Source organism: Rattus rattus, chromosome 1 (genome assembly GCF_011064425.1).
Source record: "Rattus rattus isolate New Zealand chromosome 1, Rrattus_CSIRO_v1, whole genome shotgun sequence".
In the NCBI taxonomy this organism is placed as follows: domain Eukaryota; kingdom Metazoa; phylum Chordata; class Mammalia; order Rodentia; family Muridae; genus Rattus; species Rattus rattus.
The window spans coordinates 36,287,832-36,304,498 of record NC_046154.1 but is presented as its reverse complement, the minus strand read 5'-3'; the positions used below and the strand labels follow the sequence as shown (position 1 = coordinate 36,304,498).

General features: G+C 53.8%; 1 protein-coding gene across 1 annotated transcript in view; it reads right to left on the bottom strand.

The window, feature by feature from the left end:
• Positions 1-342: 342 nt before the first annotated feature.
• Positions 343-16,667, bottom strand: part of Kcnq4 (potassium voltage-gated channel subfamily Q member 4) — a 51,173-nt gene continuing 34,848 nt past the window's right edge. The window contains 6 exon segments of the mRNA XM_032911896.1: positions 343-2,319; positions 2,650-2,779; positions 3,928-4,059; positions 6,494-6,593; positions 8,491-8,711; positions 15,582-15,743. Coding sequence (XP_032767787.1) covers positions 2,107-2,319; positions 2,650-2,779; positions 3,928-4,059; positions 6,494-6,593; positions 8,491-8,711; positions 15,582-15,743 — 958 coding nt within the window. The 3' untranslated portion in view covers positions 343-2,106.

The following is a 16,667-nucleotide window of genomic DNA, read 5'->3' as shown; positions in this document are numbered from 1 at the left end:
AACCCTACAAACAAAATGTCATTGTTTCTGGTTTCCTCACGGGATGAACCACCAGGAAATTGGTATCCATTTTTCACTGGTTCTCACAAGAGCTCAACCAGCCTGTGAGGCGGGCAGAGCAGACAACAGGTTAGCATGTGTTTGAGCACCTAGATGTACCTGTCTGTGAAGCCAAATTCATCTCCTAGTCGCTTTAGTTATCTAGGACAACGTGTCTGTCTCCGTTTTCCTTGAGTCAGATGGAGCTGGGCTTTTATGGTTTACGATAAATCCAAATCTCCTTCCCACCATCAAAGCAGGAGCCTCAGCCCTCAGCCACTGAGCACAGCCAAGACCAATCGCTTCCTACTGAAAACTTTAATGAAACCCATAAGTTAATTAAGTTAACAAAGTGAGGTACTTGCATATCTGAGAACCGGGTTGGTGGGGGACCCTCGGTCGCGGAAGTGGGGGGCTTCTTCCCATGTCTCCTTTGGTCACAGGATAACCTTATTCTCCACACCCTCTGTACAACTTCATCTCTGAGGTGGTGGAGGGGCTCCCCAGGGGGCAATACAATGCGAGTGAAGTGAGAGCCAGGATGCGCTCCCTCCAGGGCATGATGGTACATGCAGATGGCAGGGCAGAGATTGGGCACCATAGGGTTGAGCAGGATTCAACCCAAGCCCTGGCACTGGTACATGCAGGTCCCAGTATGAGATGCAGACAGTTCGGCCTCAACCCCTTATTCCCATCACCCCCCAGAGTGTTATCATTGGAACCCCACCCCTCACTCTCTTGCCACCTGCATTAGCTTAGCAGGAGAGGGACAGAAGGGTAGGGACCTAAAACGGGTGATGGGGCCTGCAGTGTTTGGGCATTTGTGCCAATATGCTGTGCTGCCAATAGAAACGAGAAAGTGGGGCAGAGACCGGTGCCCGTGAGAGCCAGGTGCAGTGGCTGTAGCACTGGATGCATGTGTCCTCGCTGAGACTAGGCCTGAGTTACACTGTGGGGACACCAAGGTAGTCCTTAGGGCAACCAGAGGACTCCTGGAACCTTTTTTTGAGGAGGGGAGCAAGTCAAACTCTGAGGCAGGGCCTGGGGAGACATGTGGGTGCTCTAAATCCTCCTGTTCTGCCCGGGAAAGATCAAGTGGCTTTGTGTTCACGCCTTCAAGTGTGCGTGGTGTCGTGTGCATCGATGTTCGTGGTGTCGTGTGCATCAGTGTGCGTGGTGTCGTGTGCATCAGTGTGTGCGACATTCTGCTGGAGAAATAAAAGGGCCATGCTTGTGGTTTCTGGTGGTCGGCCACTGTCTGGTAGGTTTGGAGAAAATACAGAAACTAGTGCTGTCAAAACTGTTTGGAGTGCCGATGGGAATGGACATCCAGCAGCAAGAGGAAGCCCCTGAGGTGACACCTCCAAAGGGGCAAAGGGCCCGGGTACTGCCCTCGTGAGAGGACAGAGAGGTTTAGGCCCCATGCTGGGTGAGGATGGATGATAAGTCAAAGAATGGGGGTGGAATATGGCCAAGCAGCCTGAGACCAGCTACTGCTGGGGTCCATCTCCCAGTGAGGGAGGGGCAGAGGAACCCCATGGGGGTCCCTAAAGTTGCATATTTAACATAGTTTGCATATATGATGCCCATCTACCTTATGGCAGAGTCCTGTGCTTTGTGGGCACCTGTGGGGGCACCTTGGGCCCGTCCCCGGGTGGGGCGGGGCTTGGCAGGAGGGCTTCCCTGCTCTGCCTGGAAGGGCGGGCCTGAAGACCTCACCTTGCATAGCTAGAAGCTGGGTCGGGGACGCGGCCCCAGCGCTCTGCTCACATTCCTCGGGCAGAGCCCCTGCCAGGCGGGCCACATTGCGCCTTGATGGAGCGGGCAGGGTCCGGGACCGCCCAGAGGCCTCCGGTCAGCCATTGCTGTGGCCCACCACGTGGCCTGGCATTTCATGCTCCTGGGGCGCTGGCACCCGGCATCGGGTATCTCGCCCACCCAGACAGCTCAATACTGCGTATGGCCTCTCTCCCTGGCAGGGAGCGAGTTCAAGTAAGAGAGGAGTCCAGAGGCCTCGGGGTGAGTCCGAGGGGCAAACCGAAGGCTGCCCCGCCCCTGAGAAGCCCTTCAGTCCATGTTGGTGCTGACTGAGCGAGAGATGCTGAGCGTCTGTGCCGAGACAGAGATGTCCTCGTGGTCTACAGGGCTGTGGTAGTCCGAGGTGATGTCGGGGTCGAAGAGCGGCACTTGCACGGTGCCCAGGCTGGCCGAGGTGCCAGAGCGTAGGCAGCGGGAGTAGAAGCCCAGCAGCAGATCAAGCTTGTGCTCGATGGACTGCACCTGGTGGGCGGAGCGGGACGAGGCTGGGAGGTGACGTTGGACCCAGGAGCCGGTCGCCCCTAAGGAAGGAAGTTGGCCTGGACGGGGCGGGGCTTGGAAACCGTAGGGATGCTAGGTAGGAGGCGGGCTTAGGACAGGCTTACCCGTGAGATTCTTCAGGAATGATTGATTGTGAGTGGGCTTTCTTGGAGTCGGGCTTGTTTGTAGGGTGGAGCTTGACGGGGCAGAACTGAGCACGTGAGCCTACTAGGCCAAGGCTCTGCACTACAGCAGTGCTGAACCCCTTGACAGCTATTTCAGCCATTGGGGAGAAGTCCTTCCTACACTCACCTGCTTTTCCACCTTGACTACGCGCCCCATCATGCTGATTTCATCCACTGCTTCCGTGTCTGATGGACCCTTATCGCCCTTCTCCCGAGTCTTGCGGTCCCCCGGCCCTCGACCCACAATTTGGTCCACCCTGTGAGGTTAAGAAACCATCCAAGAGGCTGAGTTAATACTACACCTCCTTCCACAAGGACCCTAGGTTGACTGCTGACCAGGAAGACAGCATGCACTAATGGGAAGAAGCCACTTTCCCACCCAAGGGAGGTGAGCCTGGAAGACACCAGGCCTTGCTCTGAAAGGTCTCCACATAACAAGCAGAACCTCCGAGGTGGAAAAACCGGCTGGGAAAGAGAATGTTAGATGGTGGACAAGGCCAGAGATGACCCCACCCTATGGTGCTCTCTGCCTGCAGTCCTGGCTTCTTTTCCCTATAGTCACTGTAGTCAGCCTTCCCCTCACCCAACAGAACTCCACATGGCTAAATCCAGGGATCAACTCAGTCCTAAGCACAGCAGAGGTCACATCAGATCCCTCCTTCCCACAATACTTGTCCTTTCCCCCCCTTTAGACAGGATCTCTTGTAACCAGCTCTCTAAACCGCCAGTTGGACTCCTCCTGCCTCTAATCCACCACCTACTACCTACCCCAACGCTGTGGTGATCGTTGAGACTGAGCCTCCTTACATCACCTTGGCTGACTTGGAACTCTCCGTGTAGACCAGGCTAGCCTCAAACTTAGAGATCTCCTGCTTCTGCCCCTTCAATGCTGTGCACCAACCGTGCCCCACCTTAACTGTTACTTTCTTAAGTTTGTGAATGAACATTTGATGAGAGGGTACAGGAGAGGGAACACTCTAGGCAGTCTGAGACTTGATATAGTGGATAGTGGATATGCAGGGTTCTAGAGAAGCATTGCTTCACTTCACACTGCTACCTGGGAAACAGGAAGTGGGTGATTACTATACTCCAGTTACTTTAGGCCCTGGAGACAGGCACTGGACTTAGCCAGAGCACTATAGCTGAGGTCATTTTGGTTTTCAGCCTCCAAGCAGCCTGTACACTGGAAGACAGGGTTTGAGTTTGATTTCTGATGATTTCTTTGTTCTTTTGAAGTAGTCTCATAGCCTAAAACTTGTGGTCTTCCCTCCTCTGTCTCCCCAGTGCTGAGATCACAGGTGTACCACCAGGCAACACCCCTAACAGCACAGATGGCCTTAGCTCCCTCACCTGGGCCAGGACCCTCAACTCCCCAGCCCTCCCTCCTCAAAGCCCGAATACCCACCGAGCTTGCAGGCTCTTGATCCGCCCCAGCATATCCAGGTGTCCCGCTGAATACTGCTCGATGACGTCCTTCACATCGTATGGCCGCAGTGTCTCCTTGAATTTCCTTTTGGCTACCAGGAACTTCAGAATCCTGTTAGGGGAGGGGGATCTTGGGCAGATGCTCCTATTCCCGTGGGGGACTCTTCTAGTCCCTTCTCTTCATCTTTGTCTAGGTACAGGTTATGTGCTTGGACCACTCTCTCCAACTCTCTCTGCTGGGTCCCTAGCTCTTTAACTAACCACCATGTTCCCCTTTGCCCTGCACATCCAGAGGCTGGCTTGGTGTTCTGGTTTTTTTTTAAAGATTTATTCATTTATTATATATAAGTACACTGTCGCTGTTTCAGACACATCAGAAGAGAGCATCAGATCTCATTACAGATGGTTGTGAGCCACCATGTGGTTGCTGGGAATTGAACTCAGGACCTCTGGAAGAGCAGTCAGCGCTCTTAACCACTGAGCCATCTCTCCAGCCCCTTGGTGTTTTCTCATATGCCTCTATGGTGGCGTTAACCTAGGAGGCAGGAAATGGCCCTGTTGTCTCTGAGCTCAGTGGAACATGGAGCTTCTAGAACACCAACTACTGCCGCTGGCTTAGGGGGAGAAATGTCGTATTCACTCTATGCATCCTTGGCAATTGGGTGCAGGTTCTTGGACACCCAATGGGAGTTGTATCCAACCTCTGGCTCTCTTATAAGCATTACCTACCCCCCCCCCAAAAAAACCCAACTTGGCTCTAGGGTGGGGAGGTAAGTGTAGGGTGACAAGAGCCAGGTTCAAGGATAGGAAAGGAGAGCTAAGGGCCATGAGAAGGGCCATAGTAGGTAGAGCCTTGGGTGGTATTTTTCAGCCAGGGGCAAGAGAGCTTTTCTTGCTCTGAAGAAAGGGGCCTCCCAGAAACAGGCTTGGAAGTGTGAAAAGGCAGAGCTCTGAGGGGTGGGAGAAAGGGGACAACGCCCCGGAGTGGTGGGCAGTGTGAGAAGCCAGGAGTAACCGTGAGGAAGGGCTGGGGTGGGGGCACCACCACCCCACTTCAGCTTGCTTGCTTTGCCAACTTCTAGAATGTATTGGGGTGCTCCATGCTCTAAGCATGAAGACCAATTCTGAGGATGGGCCTGAGTTGGGAGGGGACAGAGTCAAGCAACTCAGAGGTTGGACAAGAGACTTGAGTCCAAATCCAAGTTGACTCCTATGGCTGGAGACAGGACAGACAGTGGTACTGACTGCCTGACTTGGGGAGGTTGGCAGAGGAGCAGTTTGGCAGCATTCTGGGTGTGAGGGGGCCATGAGGGTGCTAAGGAGAGCTATCCTGGCCTTCACAACTCAGAGACTGTGTCCAAGATGGTGGCCACAGAAAGGGAGAGATGGGACATATAGAAAGCGGGGAAGAGAGGCCTGACTCGGGGAGAAGCCCAGCTGGCTGATCTCAAAGGAATACAGGAAAGAGGCTGGGGGCAGGTGCGGGAGCCAGGGAACCGAGTCCAGGGAGCTGAGCTCCAGTGGCCTCGGCAGCCCAGCTGCAGGCTGGAAGTGGAGACCCAGCCAGGACTCCTCGCCAGGAAGCTGGGGCCAGATCCACACTGGGCATAGCTACAGGGTATAGGAGATCAGCACCTACTTAATTATCACAGCAGCCAGTAATAAATATATCATGGCTTTCAAACGGTTTGACCAAGACATAAGAAATGCATCTTATCCTGCAAACCAGTACTCATTCACCCACAGATTAAAATACACACTTCATAAACATAATCACCCTTAGTGTGAGACGTTTAGTCTCACACATTTTTCCTTTTGTATTTTGAAGCAGGAGGTCAGTAGCTCAGAAGACCCTTAAACTGTCTATGTAGCCAAGGTTGACCTTGAATCCCCAATCCTCCTGTTTCTACCTCTCAAGTGTTAGAATCACAGAAGTGCCACTCTGCCCAACTCCACTTCCTTTTTATGCTGACCATGACACCCTGACTTAGTTTCACTGAGTTCTTGACCTACGGTTTGAAGAGTACTGCTCTTGAGGATGTCCTAGGAGAAAGAGAGAGAGGCCAAGACACCCAGGGAGAAAGACTTCGTGATATAGAGACAAAAGAAGCTTGGGACTGAGAGAGATACAGAAGAAAAGCACATGTGGAGAGGCAGAGGCTACAGCAGAAGCCACCCTGCCTCTGGTGCAGCTAGGGAGAGAGAGGAAAGAGGCCACCGCCAAGTGTGAGAAGGGAAAAGGGGAGGGAGGCAGAGAGCCTGAGCTAGAATGAAGGGGAGGACACTGTACGTGAAGGACAGAGACCCCGATGGGCAGCTATGCCACCGGCCACAGAGCCAGGGCCTCTGGATGTGAGGTGTGCTGTGTAGGAGCAAACGGGCCCGGGAGCCATATGCTTCCTGTCCACACCTCCTGCACTCCAGGCAGGTAGCAGCTGGCACCCTGGGACCTGTGCCAGGGCTGGCCATGAGGGCAGGCCCAGATGGGGAGCAGTGACGGGTGGCAGGTGGGACGGAGGGCTGCTTACCTTGGGTCTTAGCCTCACCTGACAGAACGGATGACTGTCTTCACAGCGGGCATGACATCATCCACCGTGAGCTCACACTGGTAGCTCTTCTCCTCAGCTACTTCCTCCGAGGGGCCCTCTGGAAATACAGGAGTGGCACATGAGGGCCAAGAGTGACAGCAGAAAACACTCTCAGCCCCCACCTCCATTAGTAGTACTCGATCTAGAAAGAGCCCAGAACCTTCCTGAGGCTCAAGGCAGACGGGAATCCTGCCACACTGGCTGTCGCCTTTCAGTGTCCTGTGTTACATGTCATCCCTTTGCCTCTTCCATGGCTGGGCAGGGCAGACATCTGCCTGGTGACAGGTGAGTGGCAGCTGCTTTAGAGGACATATGGTCTAGCCTAGGACAGTGATGGTGCACGCAGCCTTTGAGGGCATGCTATGTGTTACCCCTTACAGAGCAGGAAGCCCCAGGGAAAAGGCATTTATTTGGTGCTCTTCATGGAGTCTTTGTGTGGTCTCCTCTTCCAGTTAGGAGCAAGAGGAGTTGGGAGGGAGGCACTCCAGCTAGTGCCAGATCTGCTACAAGGAAGGCCCTTCAAGCGAGGATGGAGAAAAGCTCTGAGGCTGCTACCCTGTGCTCGAAGAGGGTGATACTTTCCTCACTGCACCGGAGGATCCCAGGCACCATCAGGCCTAGTCTTCCATGACTCAGGACCTCCCAAAGAACCACTGATCTATGATGTTCAGTAACTTTCCAGGAAACGGCTGAGTTCTCAGGCCTCGGCATCTTGGCACAGTACAGGCAGAAGCTCTGAGCCGGCCTCTCTCTCCAAGAACAAAGGGAGCATCCTGTCCTCATCCTCACTGGACCTACTGACCCTTTCTACCCTCTTCCTACCAAGAGCCTGCAGCACGTTTAGCAGAGGCAAGGGGTCTCTTAGGAGACCCCATCCAGCCCTCCCATTTTCCAGAAGAGGCGCAGAACAGGGCCGCTGCTCGCCCAAGTCCTGGTGAAGAACTAGAACTCAAAGGGACCATCTTCCTCTAACAGTGGAGAAACAGTCCCTGCCAGACCCTCAGCCACAGTGACAGCAGACTAGGCTGGGTACGAGGTGACAGCAGAGAACACCATCTTCAGAGCTGCCCAGCCTTGCTTCAGGCTAAGAGCGTTCCCGCTCGCGTGCTGGAAGTCTCAATCTGCAGGTCTACACAGTGGAGGCAAATAACAGGGTAGCTAGGAGAAGCAATGGAGACTGTCCAGGGGACAGTTGCACACAGGACTCCTTCCAGAGGGCCCTCTGCTGAGCGCCTACCATGCTGTGGCCCACTACAGCCACAGAAAGATGCTTCAGAATCTTTATCTGAAATAGATACTATTGTTGCCTCCATTTTACAGATGGGGAAAGTGAGACCCAGAGAGATGTGGTCCTTATCTAAAAAGAAAAGGGACAGAGGCCTTGTGTGACTCAGTGGCTAAGAGTGCTTAGTGTGAAGGCTGATGATTAGAGTTTGATCCCTGGACCCGTGTGGTAACGGGAGGGAGCCAACTCTTACAGCTTGTTCTCTGACTTCCACCAGCACAGACATGGACACTTTACACACACAAAATAAGTAAGAGAGGGGACTAGAGACATGGCCCAGTGGTTAAGAGCACTGTCTGCTCTTCCAAGGTCCCGAGTTCAATTCCCAGTGACCACATGGTGGGTCACAGCCATCTGTAATGGGATCTGACACCCTCTTCTGGCCTGCAGGCATAAGTGCAGGTAGAGCACTCATGTATAAAATAAGTAAAATCTCTTAAAAAAATAAGATATAATTAGAAAACATTAAAAAGGCAGAATCAGGAATCTGAGTCCTATGCTCTTACCACCAACCAGTCCCCTAAATTCTCATTATGTTTGTCATCAGTCTGGAGGCTGGATTATAGTAAAGGAGAAATCAGGATGCCCGTTTCCTAGGGCAGGTGATCTGAGCCAGTCCCCACCCATGCTTCCTCCAGCAGATGCACAGCCCGTGACCTCGGGGTCTTACCCTCAGTAGAGCAGCGGGGCTTGAGTCTTAGAGAGGCCCGGAAGCGGGTGCGGTCATTGAAGCTCCAGCTTTTCTGCACCTTGCTGGGGCTGGATGCTTCACCCACCTGCTCACTGCTTGGCGAGGTGGGAATCGGTGGGGGTGCCAGATGCTGCTTGGAAGGGCCTGTCCGCTTCTGGGAGCTGCTCATTCGGATCCGGTCTTTGATGCCCATCCGGCTGCTGCCAGGGCGGGGCACGGCAGAGAAAGAATCAAGTGAGCTGGCTTGGAGTAGGTAGGTGAGGACAGAGCTGACCTAGCTGATCTAGGGGGTTGCTATTGGGTCTTGGTTTCCATCAGTTATTTCCTTGGGTGTTCCCTGGGGGCCCTGATGCCTATGGAAACTAGATAGGTCAATGGGGACATATCCCCTCCCCATCCCCGCCTCCCATCCTCATCCCCAGACAGATAAGGGGTACACAGGAGACAGATGTCAGAGTGAAAGCAGTGAGAGAAACCGGAAGGGAGTCAGAGACAGGAGGACGAGGATCCAGGACCAGCCCAGGTAGGTGGGGGGAGGGGGGAGGCAGCAACCCCTGTGGACATGGACAACGCTGTAGGAGGAGGAGCTCACCCAGTCAGGCACACACAGTGTGGTTCTGGGCCTCACCGTACACAGGGGTTGGCTTTGTGGAATCGAGAAAGTGTGTGTACCATATAACTGGGTACGTAGGCACCCATGCGTATACACAATGTGCATACATGTGCTGACTTTACGCTTCCCCGACCCCCCACCGCATTTACACTTCCCTCCTCACTCTGCTGGAGCTATCTTGTCCCACACTGGTCAGGTCACGGTTTTAGGATCTGACACAGCTGTATAAATAGACCACTCTGACCTACGGTCTCAATCACACAGCTGCGTGTGTTGGTAACTGTGGGGCTTCGTGATATGATGGGCTGCTGAGACTCTGAATGTCCAGGACACCGAAATGCCAGCTCCCACAGTGAGAATCTGTGTGTAGCAGCCTGTTCTCCTGTGGTTTTCCCTGTCTGAGTTCTATTCTCCAAGACTGATGTCCTATCCACATGGTCTTCCACAGCACCTAGAAGGCCCGCCTTTCTGCCTACTCACCTGTGTGCTTGTGAACACATATGTATGTAAGGAGACTTGCTCCTGTACCCAGTTCCCCACCACATCCCCAAACCTTGGAGGAAGAGAAGCCAAGGGAGGCCTCCATTCCCCTGGGACAGGCCCCGGTTAACCAGCACCTGGTAGAGTAACTCTGTGTCTAAGAGGGTTCAAGAACCACGCTGTGCTGTTAGTAAGGCCTCAGCCAATATCCTCTGCCCCACACCCTGCGGCATTCCCACCATCTGCCCTGATGGAGCTCCTTACTCTGCACAGGAAAATAGCACCCAGGTTCAGACAAGGCTTGCGAAGGGGCAGAGGTGAAGAAAGGGTCATAGCACCTGCCTGGGGGCTTTCAGATCAAAGACTGAGCCGATAACAGAATCTGGTTTCCATGATCAGGTGGGAGGCAGCCCCACCCCATGCCCAGCACGTGAGGAGAGAAGCAGAGCTAGGATGGTGAGGTAGGGGGAGATTACAAAACCAGGGACACCTTTGGAGAGGTACCCCAGATATAGGGCCATCCTGAGGGACGGGTCCCTGCCCCAGAGGGAGAGGTTATAGGTCACAAGTCGGGAACCCAAGACTGTCAGGAAGAAATCCCTCATGTTCTTCACTGACCTGGGTCTCCTTGACACACCCCAAAGATTCCAAGTGACGTTTGAGTGTGGTTTTCCCAAACCTCTGTAGCCCTGTCCCTGTGGGCTCTCCTCATGCTAGCAAGCACCACACACACCCTAGGCCACGCAAGGCCACCCTGTCCTCTGTAACTGCAGTGGGGAAAGAAGGAGAGGAGACTGGAGAAACCCTTGTGCTTTGGTCCAAGGACTGGAACTCCAGATTGCTCCTTGGTGTTCTGGAGAATGGGTGGCCTCCCTGTCACTGAAGTGTGCAGCAAGGCTACGCTCGTACCCAGCAGGCTATGCTCTCAGAGAACGGGGGCTCAGGCTTGCGTCTGGTTCTGATTCTGCGGTGGCAGAGGGAGCTTCTGGCCTGATTTAGGGATTCTGTAACTTTCCAGCCAGTCAAAGGCCCTGGCTCCTCCTGAATGCAAGAAGACACTGTTTTCACCCAGAGCAGCCCTGGATTCCAACTCCTTGGGCAAGGACCAGAAAAAGGCTCACGTCAGCCTCTCTGGAGCCTGAAAGCTCAAAGAAAATGGAAAGAAACCTGGCACATGGTAAGCACCAAAATCTCTCTTCTTCCTCGGCTCCTTAGAGCACACAGGGCCTATCTGCAGGCCTGGGTGTTTTAGGCCTCTGAGTGTCCTCTTGTAGGGTCTCTAAATTGCCACCCCTCTTTTATAAATGCAGAGAGAAATGGTTTGCCTAAAATCAGAACAAGGTCGGATTCCATTTTCTCTGTCTTTGGAGACTGTCTTTTTCTGGAACAAGGGCTTGGTATGTGAACTATGGCAGTAGTTCTCAGCTGGGGGCGATCTTGCCCACCAGAGGGCATCTGACATTGGAGACACTGGGGGTTATCATTCTGTAAAGGCGCTCTCCTGGGACATCTTGGTTGGAAGTCAGAAATTCTATCATCCCAAGATGCATGCTGTAGGCACCACCGAAAGGATCATCAGATTTAGAATGTCAACGGGGTTGAGGTAGGGAAAAGTGGAGGCTTGGGGGGTGGAAAGATGTGGGAGAAGGGAAAGGAGGGAGTAACCCTGTATTAGCTGCTCCCTAACTGCCCTGAAAACCCAGTCAGCCCCTGTACTCACAGTCACAGGGAACTCTGCCCACCACAGCCCATGCTGGGAAAGGCAGACACCCAGCCCCGTGCTATCCCACACAGCCCTGCTTCAGGGACCACGGGGATGGGAGGGGGGCCCTTTCTGTTAGCCTTTGATCCTTCCTGCCCTTGAACCTATACTTGCATAGGAGCAGGTCTAACCCAGTCTCCTCAGTGCCACCCTCAGGCAGTCCTTATTTCCTACAGACATGTTCCCACGCTTTTGGGCTCTCTTTTTTTCTTTTCTCTTCTTCTCTCTTCTTTTCTTTTCTTTTCTTTTCTTCCCTTCCCTTCCCTTCCCTTCCTTTCCCTTCCCTTCCCTTCCCTTCCCTTCCTTTCCCTTCCCTTCCCTTCCCTTCCCTTCCCTTCCCTTTCCTTTCCTTTCCTTTCCTTTTCTTTTCTTTCCTTTTTCAGGATTGGGGATAGCTTTCTTGGGACCTACCATAAAGCTACATCCACCTCAGCTTCCAAACTGCTTTTCAAAAGAATCCTTCTTATTTTATTTATTTGCTTGTTTGTTTGTTTATAGATGGGATCTCATGTAGCACAGGCTGGCCTGAAACTTGATCCCGTAACCGAGGATAACCTTGAACTTCCGATCCTCCTGCCTCTCCCTCCTGTGTGCTATGACTATAAGCATGCACCATCATACCCGGTTTATGCAGCGCTAGGAAGCAAACGCATGCATTCTAGGCAAGCACTTTACCAACCGAGCCACACCCCACAGGCCTCCTTAACTGACAAACACAGTAAACAGAATGAGGGGCAGTCAGTCTTAGCGGAAGCAAGTCCCATTAGCACCTGTACTTTACATGGAAGGAAACGGAGGCATAGAAAGCTAGGTGCTGTGTCCAAGGACACATAGCTAGCAAATTGGAGCTAGATGGTGGCCTGAAACTAGATTTCTAAAATGGGCTGCCTCTCAACACAAGCATACAGACAATTTGGGGCCCTGACCCTCATTCCCAACCACAAGGCTCCACTGGCACCTTGGGGAGCCAGGCGCTCCAGGCCACCTATATGCCAATAGAATGAGGCTCATACTGGGCTTGGGTTCTTTGTGACCCAGTCCTGCCCCAACCTTGGCTCCAGCAAGCCACTCTCAGGTCAGGCCATCCCAAGCTACCGGTTCATCTCCCACAGCCATGCTCTCTCTCCCTTTCCCTCTAAGTTTGATCTAGCAGCTCTCTGGCCTGAGTACCCTCCCCCTACAGCCACCTCTTGCAGGACTGCTTCTGGGCTAAATGCCTTTCCTCAGCTGCACAGCCCCTCTGCTTCCCTCTTGTGTTGTACTCAATGCAATGAACCACAATTACTCTTTGCAACTCTCCGGGGGCCATGTTTTATTCATTACCATCTCCCCAGTGCACAGAGCCAGGCCTGGCACAGGGCAGGTACCACAAATGTAGTCGTGATGCAGCCGAAAGAGCCAGGGCTCTGAAATTGGTGATGGAAGTGCCGGGCACAGCCCCCTCAGACACCTGTGGGCTTCCAAGGCAGATGGTGGAGAGTCAGGAAACTACTTCCAAAGTTGGCACAGGTCAGAGTGGGAAGGACCCTCAGACAGCCTCCAGCACATCCTGCCCATTCCACAGAAGGGAAAAGGTCCAAAGGAGGGATGTAGTTTGGCCACGATAACACAGGGGTCAGCAGCATAGCCGGCACACCCCCAAAGCTCCTAGGACTATCTCTTCTGACACACTGGGCTCATGCCCTAAACCTGGCAAAGGCATCCCCAGGAAGGCAAGGGGGCTCATTAGGGCCCCAAGGCAGATTGCAGGCGGCAGGCACATGCACCTTGTCCTTGACCCATCCTGTCCCCCTCTCCAGCCCCTAAAGTGGGAGGAGAAAGGAAGAGAGGGGACAGGAGGAGCAGACGAGGGGGTACCTCGGTCTCCAGCTGGCGTGGATCCGAAAGAAACTCCGCTTATTACTAAACATCTGGCTGGAAAGTTGAGAACAAGACACGAACAGAGGTTAGTAACAAAGAGACAGCTGGATAGAGGGTGGAGTACTGCCAGGATGGGACTGGCCTCCTGTGGCTGGAGGGAGAGAAGGATCCCCACTCGAGTCATCTTCCAGCCCCACCCCCCGGATGCAGAGATGCTCAGACCCTGCATACAATCCCTCGGGTGTATGGCAAGCCTGCAGAGCTCAGGTCCCTGCTCCAGAGACTGAGTCTGAGGGATGGAGACGTCCGTCCTTTTCATTTTGAGTGCATGCTTCATGGGATGTGGATACAGGCAGTCAGGAGGCCAGGCTTTTAGAGACTCATCCCATAACCCTCAAAGGGAGGTACTGGCGCTGGGAATGCCATTTCCAGACGTCCTGCTCCTCCTTGGAGTCCCGCTTCCTGAAAACATGCTCATCTCCAAGTTCCGTGTGGCCAATCCAGGGTGGGGTATATGGGTCATAAGCGTGTACACATGTGTGAATACACATGTCTACGTACACACGTGTTTGGGCATATTCTAGCAGGAGTTACACCCCATCTCCCAGGGTCAGATAGCCAAGATTAAGGGCATGGCCCCTTGGCTTGAGCCTGGTAACAGATCCAAAAGTCACAGCTCAACACCCACCCAATCTACCCAGGTTCCTGAGTCATCCACCATCAGACACACAGAGTAGACAGACACTTTAGAGCAGACAGATACAGTGTTAATAATGCCAGGCTTTCAATATCCACGTGTTCCCAGGCCTCTGAGGACTCAGGGACCCAGAATCATTAAGGGCACGGGTTCTATGCTCCCTTCTACCCCTAGTATCTTCTGATTCAGCTGAAGGGATATGAGAGTGAATGGGAAGCTCAAAGCCCGTATTTGGCCCTGCTCAGTGTTGCCAAAAATGCCAAACCCTGTGAATTTCTGGCTCTAAGTTGTGGTTTGGCAGGCATGGTACCTCTAGGCAGTGATGGAGAACCCAAGTCAGGTTACACCAGGGGCTTCTCTTCAAAGGAGCTCCCAGTCTAGCTTGGCCAATCCTTCCTCTTCCCAAAGTTCCAGACTTATTTAGCCCTTGGCCAGTGAGAGCCCTTATTGTGAAGAAAGAAAAGACCCTGATCCCAATTAACCCATCGATCCATCCCCCAAGCCTCTTCAGCTCCAAAACAGAGAACCTAGGGCCCCCTGAGCAGCCTAAGCACTGTCCATGCTTTCCCAGGAGCAGAGCTGCTTGATGACTTTCTCCAGGACACACAGCAGAGGTGAGCTTCCATGTGTGGAGGGACTTGCCTCTTCCCTGATTACTAATGTTGGACCTGGGCTTACCTCAAGGAACAGATGCCCACATGACTACTTCAAGGATGATGTGTGGGATGAGGCAAAGCAAAGCGATGGGCAAAAGAGGAGGAGAGCATGAGGGGACTGAACTGGCCCTTGACTTTAAAAGGGCTGAAGCAACCTCATGGAAGTCCCTCTTCTCCCTAAGACGTGAGGAGGGGTTTCCCTTATCCTAACTGCCTCGGATTCCTCCAGTTAGGAACATGTAGACGAAGCAAGCTCTGTTCTGTCTTGATTCTTCTTTCAATAGGCAAAAGCTCCAGGTCAAGTTGGGAGAGAGGGTTGGGGACAGCAAAGAGTACCTCAGTACAGAAGGAGAGAGCCCCAAGAGACAACCCCCCCACTGCCCCTCTCTAGCAAAGCTGCAGACAAGAGCTGCAAAGATAAGCTTGTTAGTTGTTGGTGGAGTTTACGAAGGTCCTAGTCACGGTGGTCTTAGTCACAGAGTTCTCTTTCCAGCAGGAAACTGCTTCCCGGGAGGTGCGTTCAGCATGTTCTGTGTGCATGCTGGGGGCGGGGATCCCTGCCCTCACATCCCAGAACAGAAGGCACCCTCGATTACCTGAGCCGTAAGCACCTGGGGCCAGCGGCCTCCTCCTCTCTCCAGCTTCCCAGGAGGGATGGGGGTGCAGGGATGGAAGAATGGGAGGGGGTACGTGGAAACAGAGAAAGAAAGGACAATGGTATGAACGGTGGAGATGACAGGAAGGAATGGTGCAGACAGCTGTCCCTCTCAGACCCTGAGAGACCCAGAGAACGGAAAGGTAAGTCCACTGTGGCCTCTCTCGAGAGGGCCCTCGGTCTGTACCTGTCTGACGACAACTACCAGGCCTCACAACAATGCCAGTGAATCCCCCAAACAGGTCCATATACCCATGTGGTGGCTGGAGGAGGTCTGAGAGAGGGTGAGACAGAAAACAGAAGAGGAAGGGAAGCAAGAGGTGGTGGTGGCCTCACGGGGCCCCTACCTTTCCCCAGGGCAGAAGGAGGCACTGCCCGGCCGGTGGCAGGTGGCAACGGGCGGGTAGCGGGAGGGTGCTCCATCAGGTACTGGCGCCCGCCTCACCTCCAGGGGCCGTAGGCCCCCATTGCGGGCCCGTTGTATATGCTCAAACAAGAGGGCCAGCTCTCTGCAGGAGAGGGCGCCGTCAGCCTCAGTCAGGGCCTTGAGGACACCACCCGCCTCACCCAGTGGGCCCAGAGCTACGGAGCTGAGGTCCGGCCAAGTCTTGAGCTACCCACTAAGGGTGCTTACAAACACCACGGGCCAGAACAGGCCGGGTGGAGAGACTAGCTTTCTCCCCCTCTGCAGAAGGTTCTGGGGAAATCAGAAGGAATCTAGGTACGGATATGCAGGTTGGGCATAAGTCCAGAGCACCCACACAAAGAGGGAGCTCAAATCTAGCTGACTCTGCTCCTCACTGTGGAGCTGTGCCTACAGAGCGGCCGTCAGCAGCTCGGAGATCCTTAGTCTCCTGACCTGGCTTGGGTTTTAGGAGGAGACTGGAGCTAATGACAGCTTTGATAGGGTGGCCAGCCCAGCTTCCCTACCCTGTAGTGTTCCTCCTCCCATGGAGTTCCTGGAGACAGTGTCAGGTTGGCTGTCCACTAACTCTCCAGGTCATCTCCTACTGCCATAACCGGGAAGGTACCCACCCTTCACCCACCTTTCCAATGGACCCCAAATCTTCAGACCAAGCTCTGTTCCTCTTACCAGGGACCCCAGGCCACCCCATCTAGAGTCCTCCCCACCCCTACCACACACTTCCATGCCAGCTTCTAAGCATCCAGTCCCTACTCCCTTTCTGACTTGGCCTTGATTCCTTAAAATTACCCCTCCTCCGTAAAGGGGCCGCTTCAAATCCAGCCTCCGGCCCTACCTCTGTGGTAGGAACTTGCCTCTGTCAGGTGTGGAGATGGAGAGAGGGAGGGGTGATGTGGGGAGCCCCCTTTCCAGACCCTACCTCCTGCTCCTCCCCTGGGAAGCCTGAGGGACTGGGGGGAGCAAGAGGGGGCCAGGTGCAGGTGCGGGCAAGTGGGATCACGCAACAGCT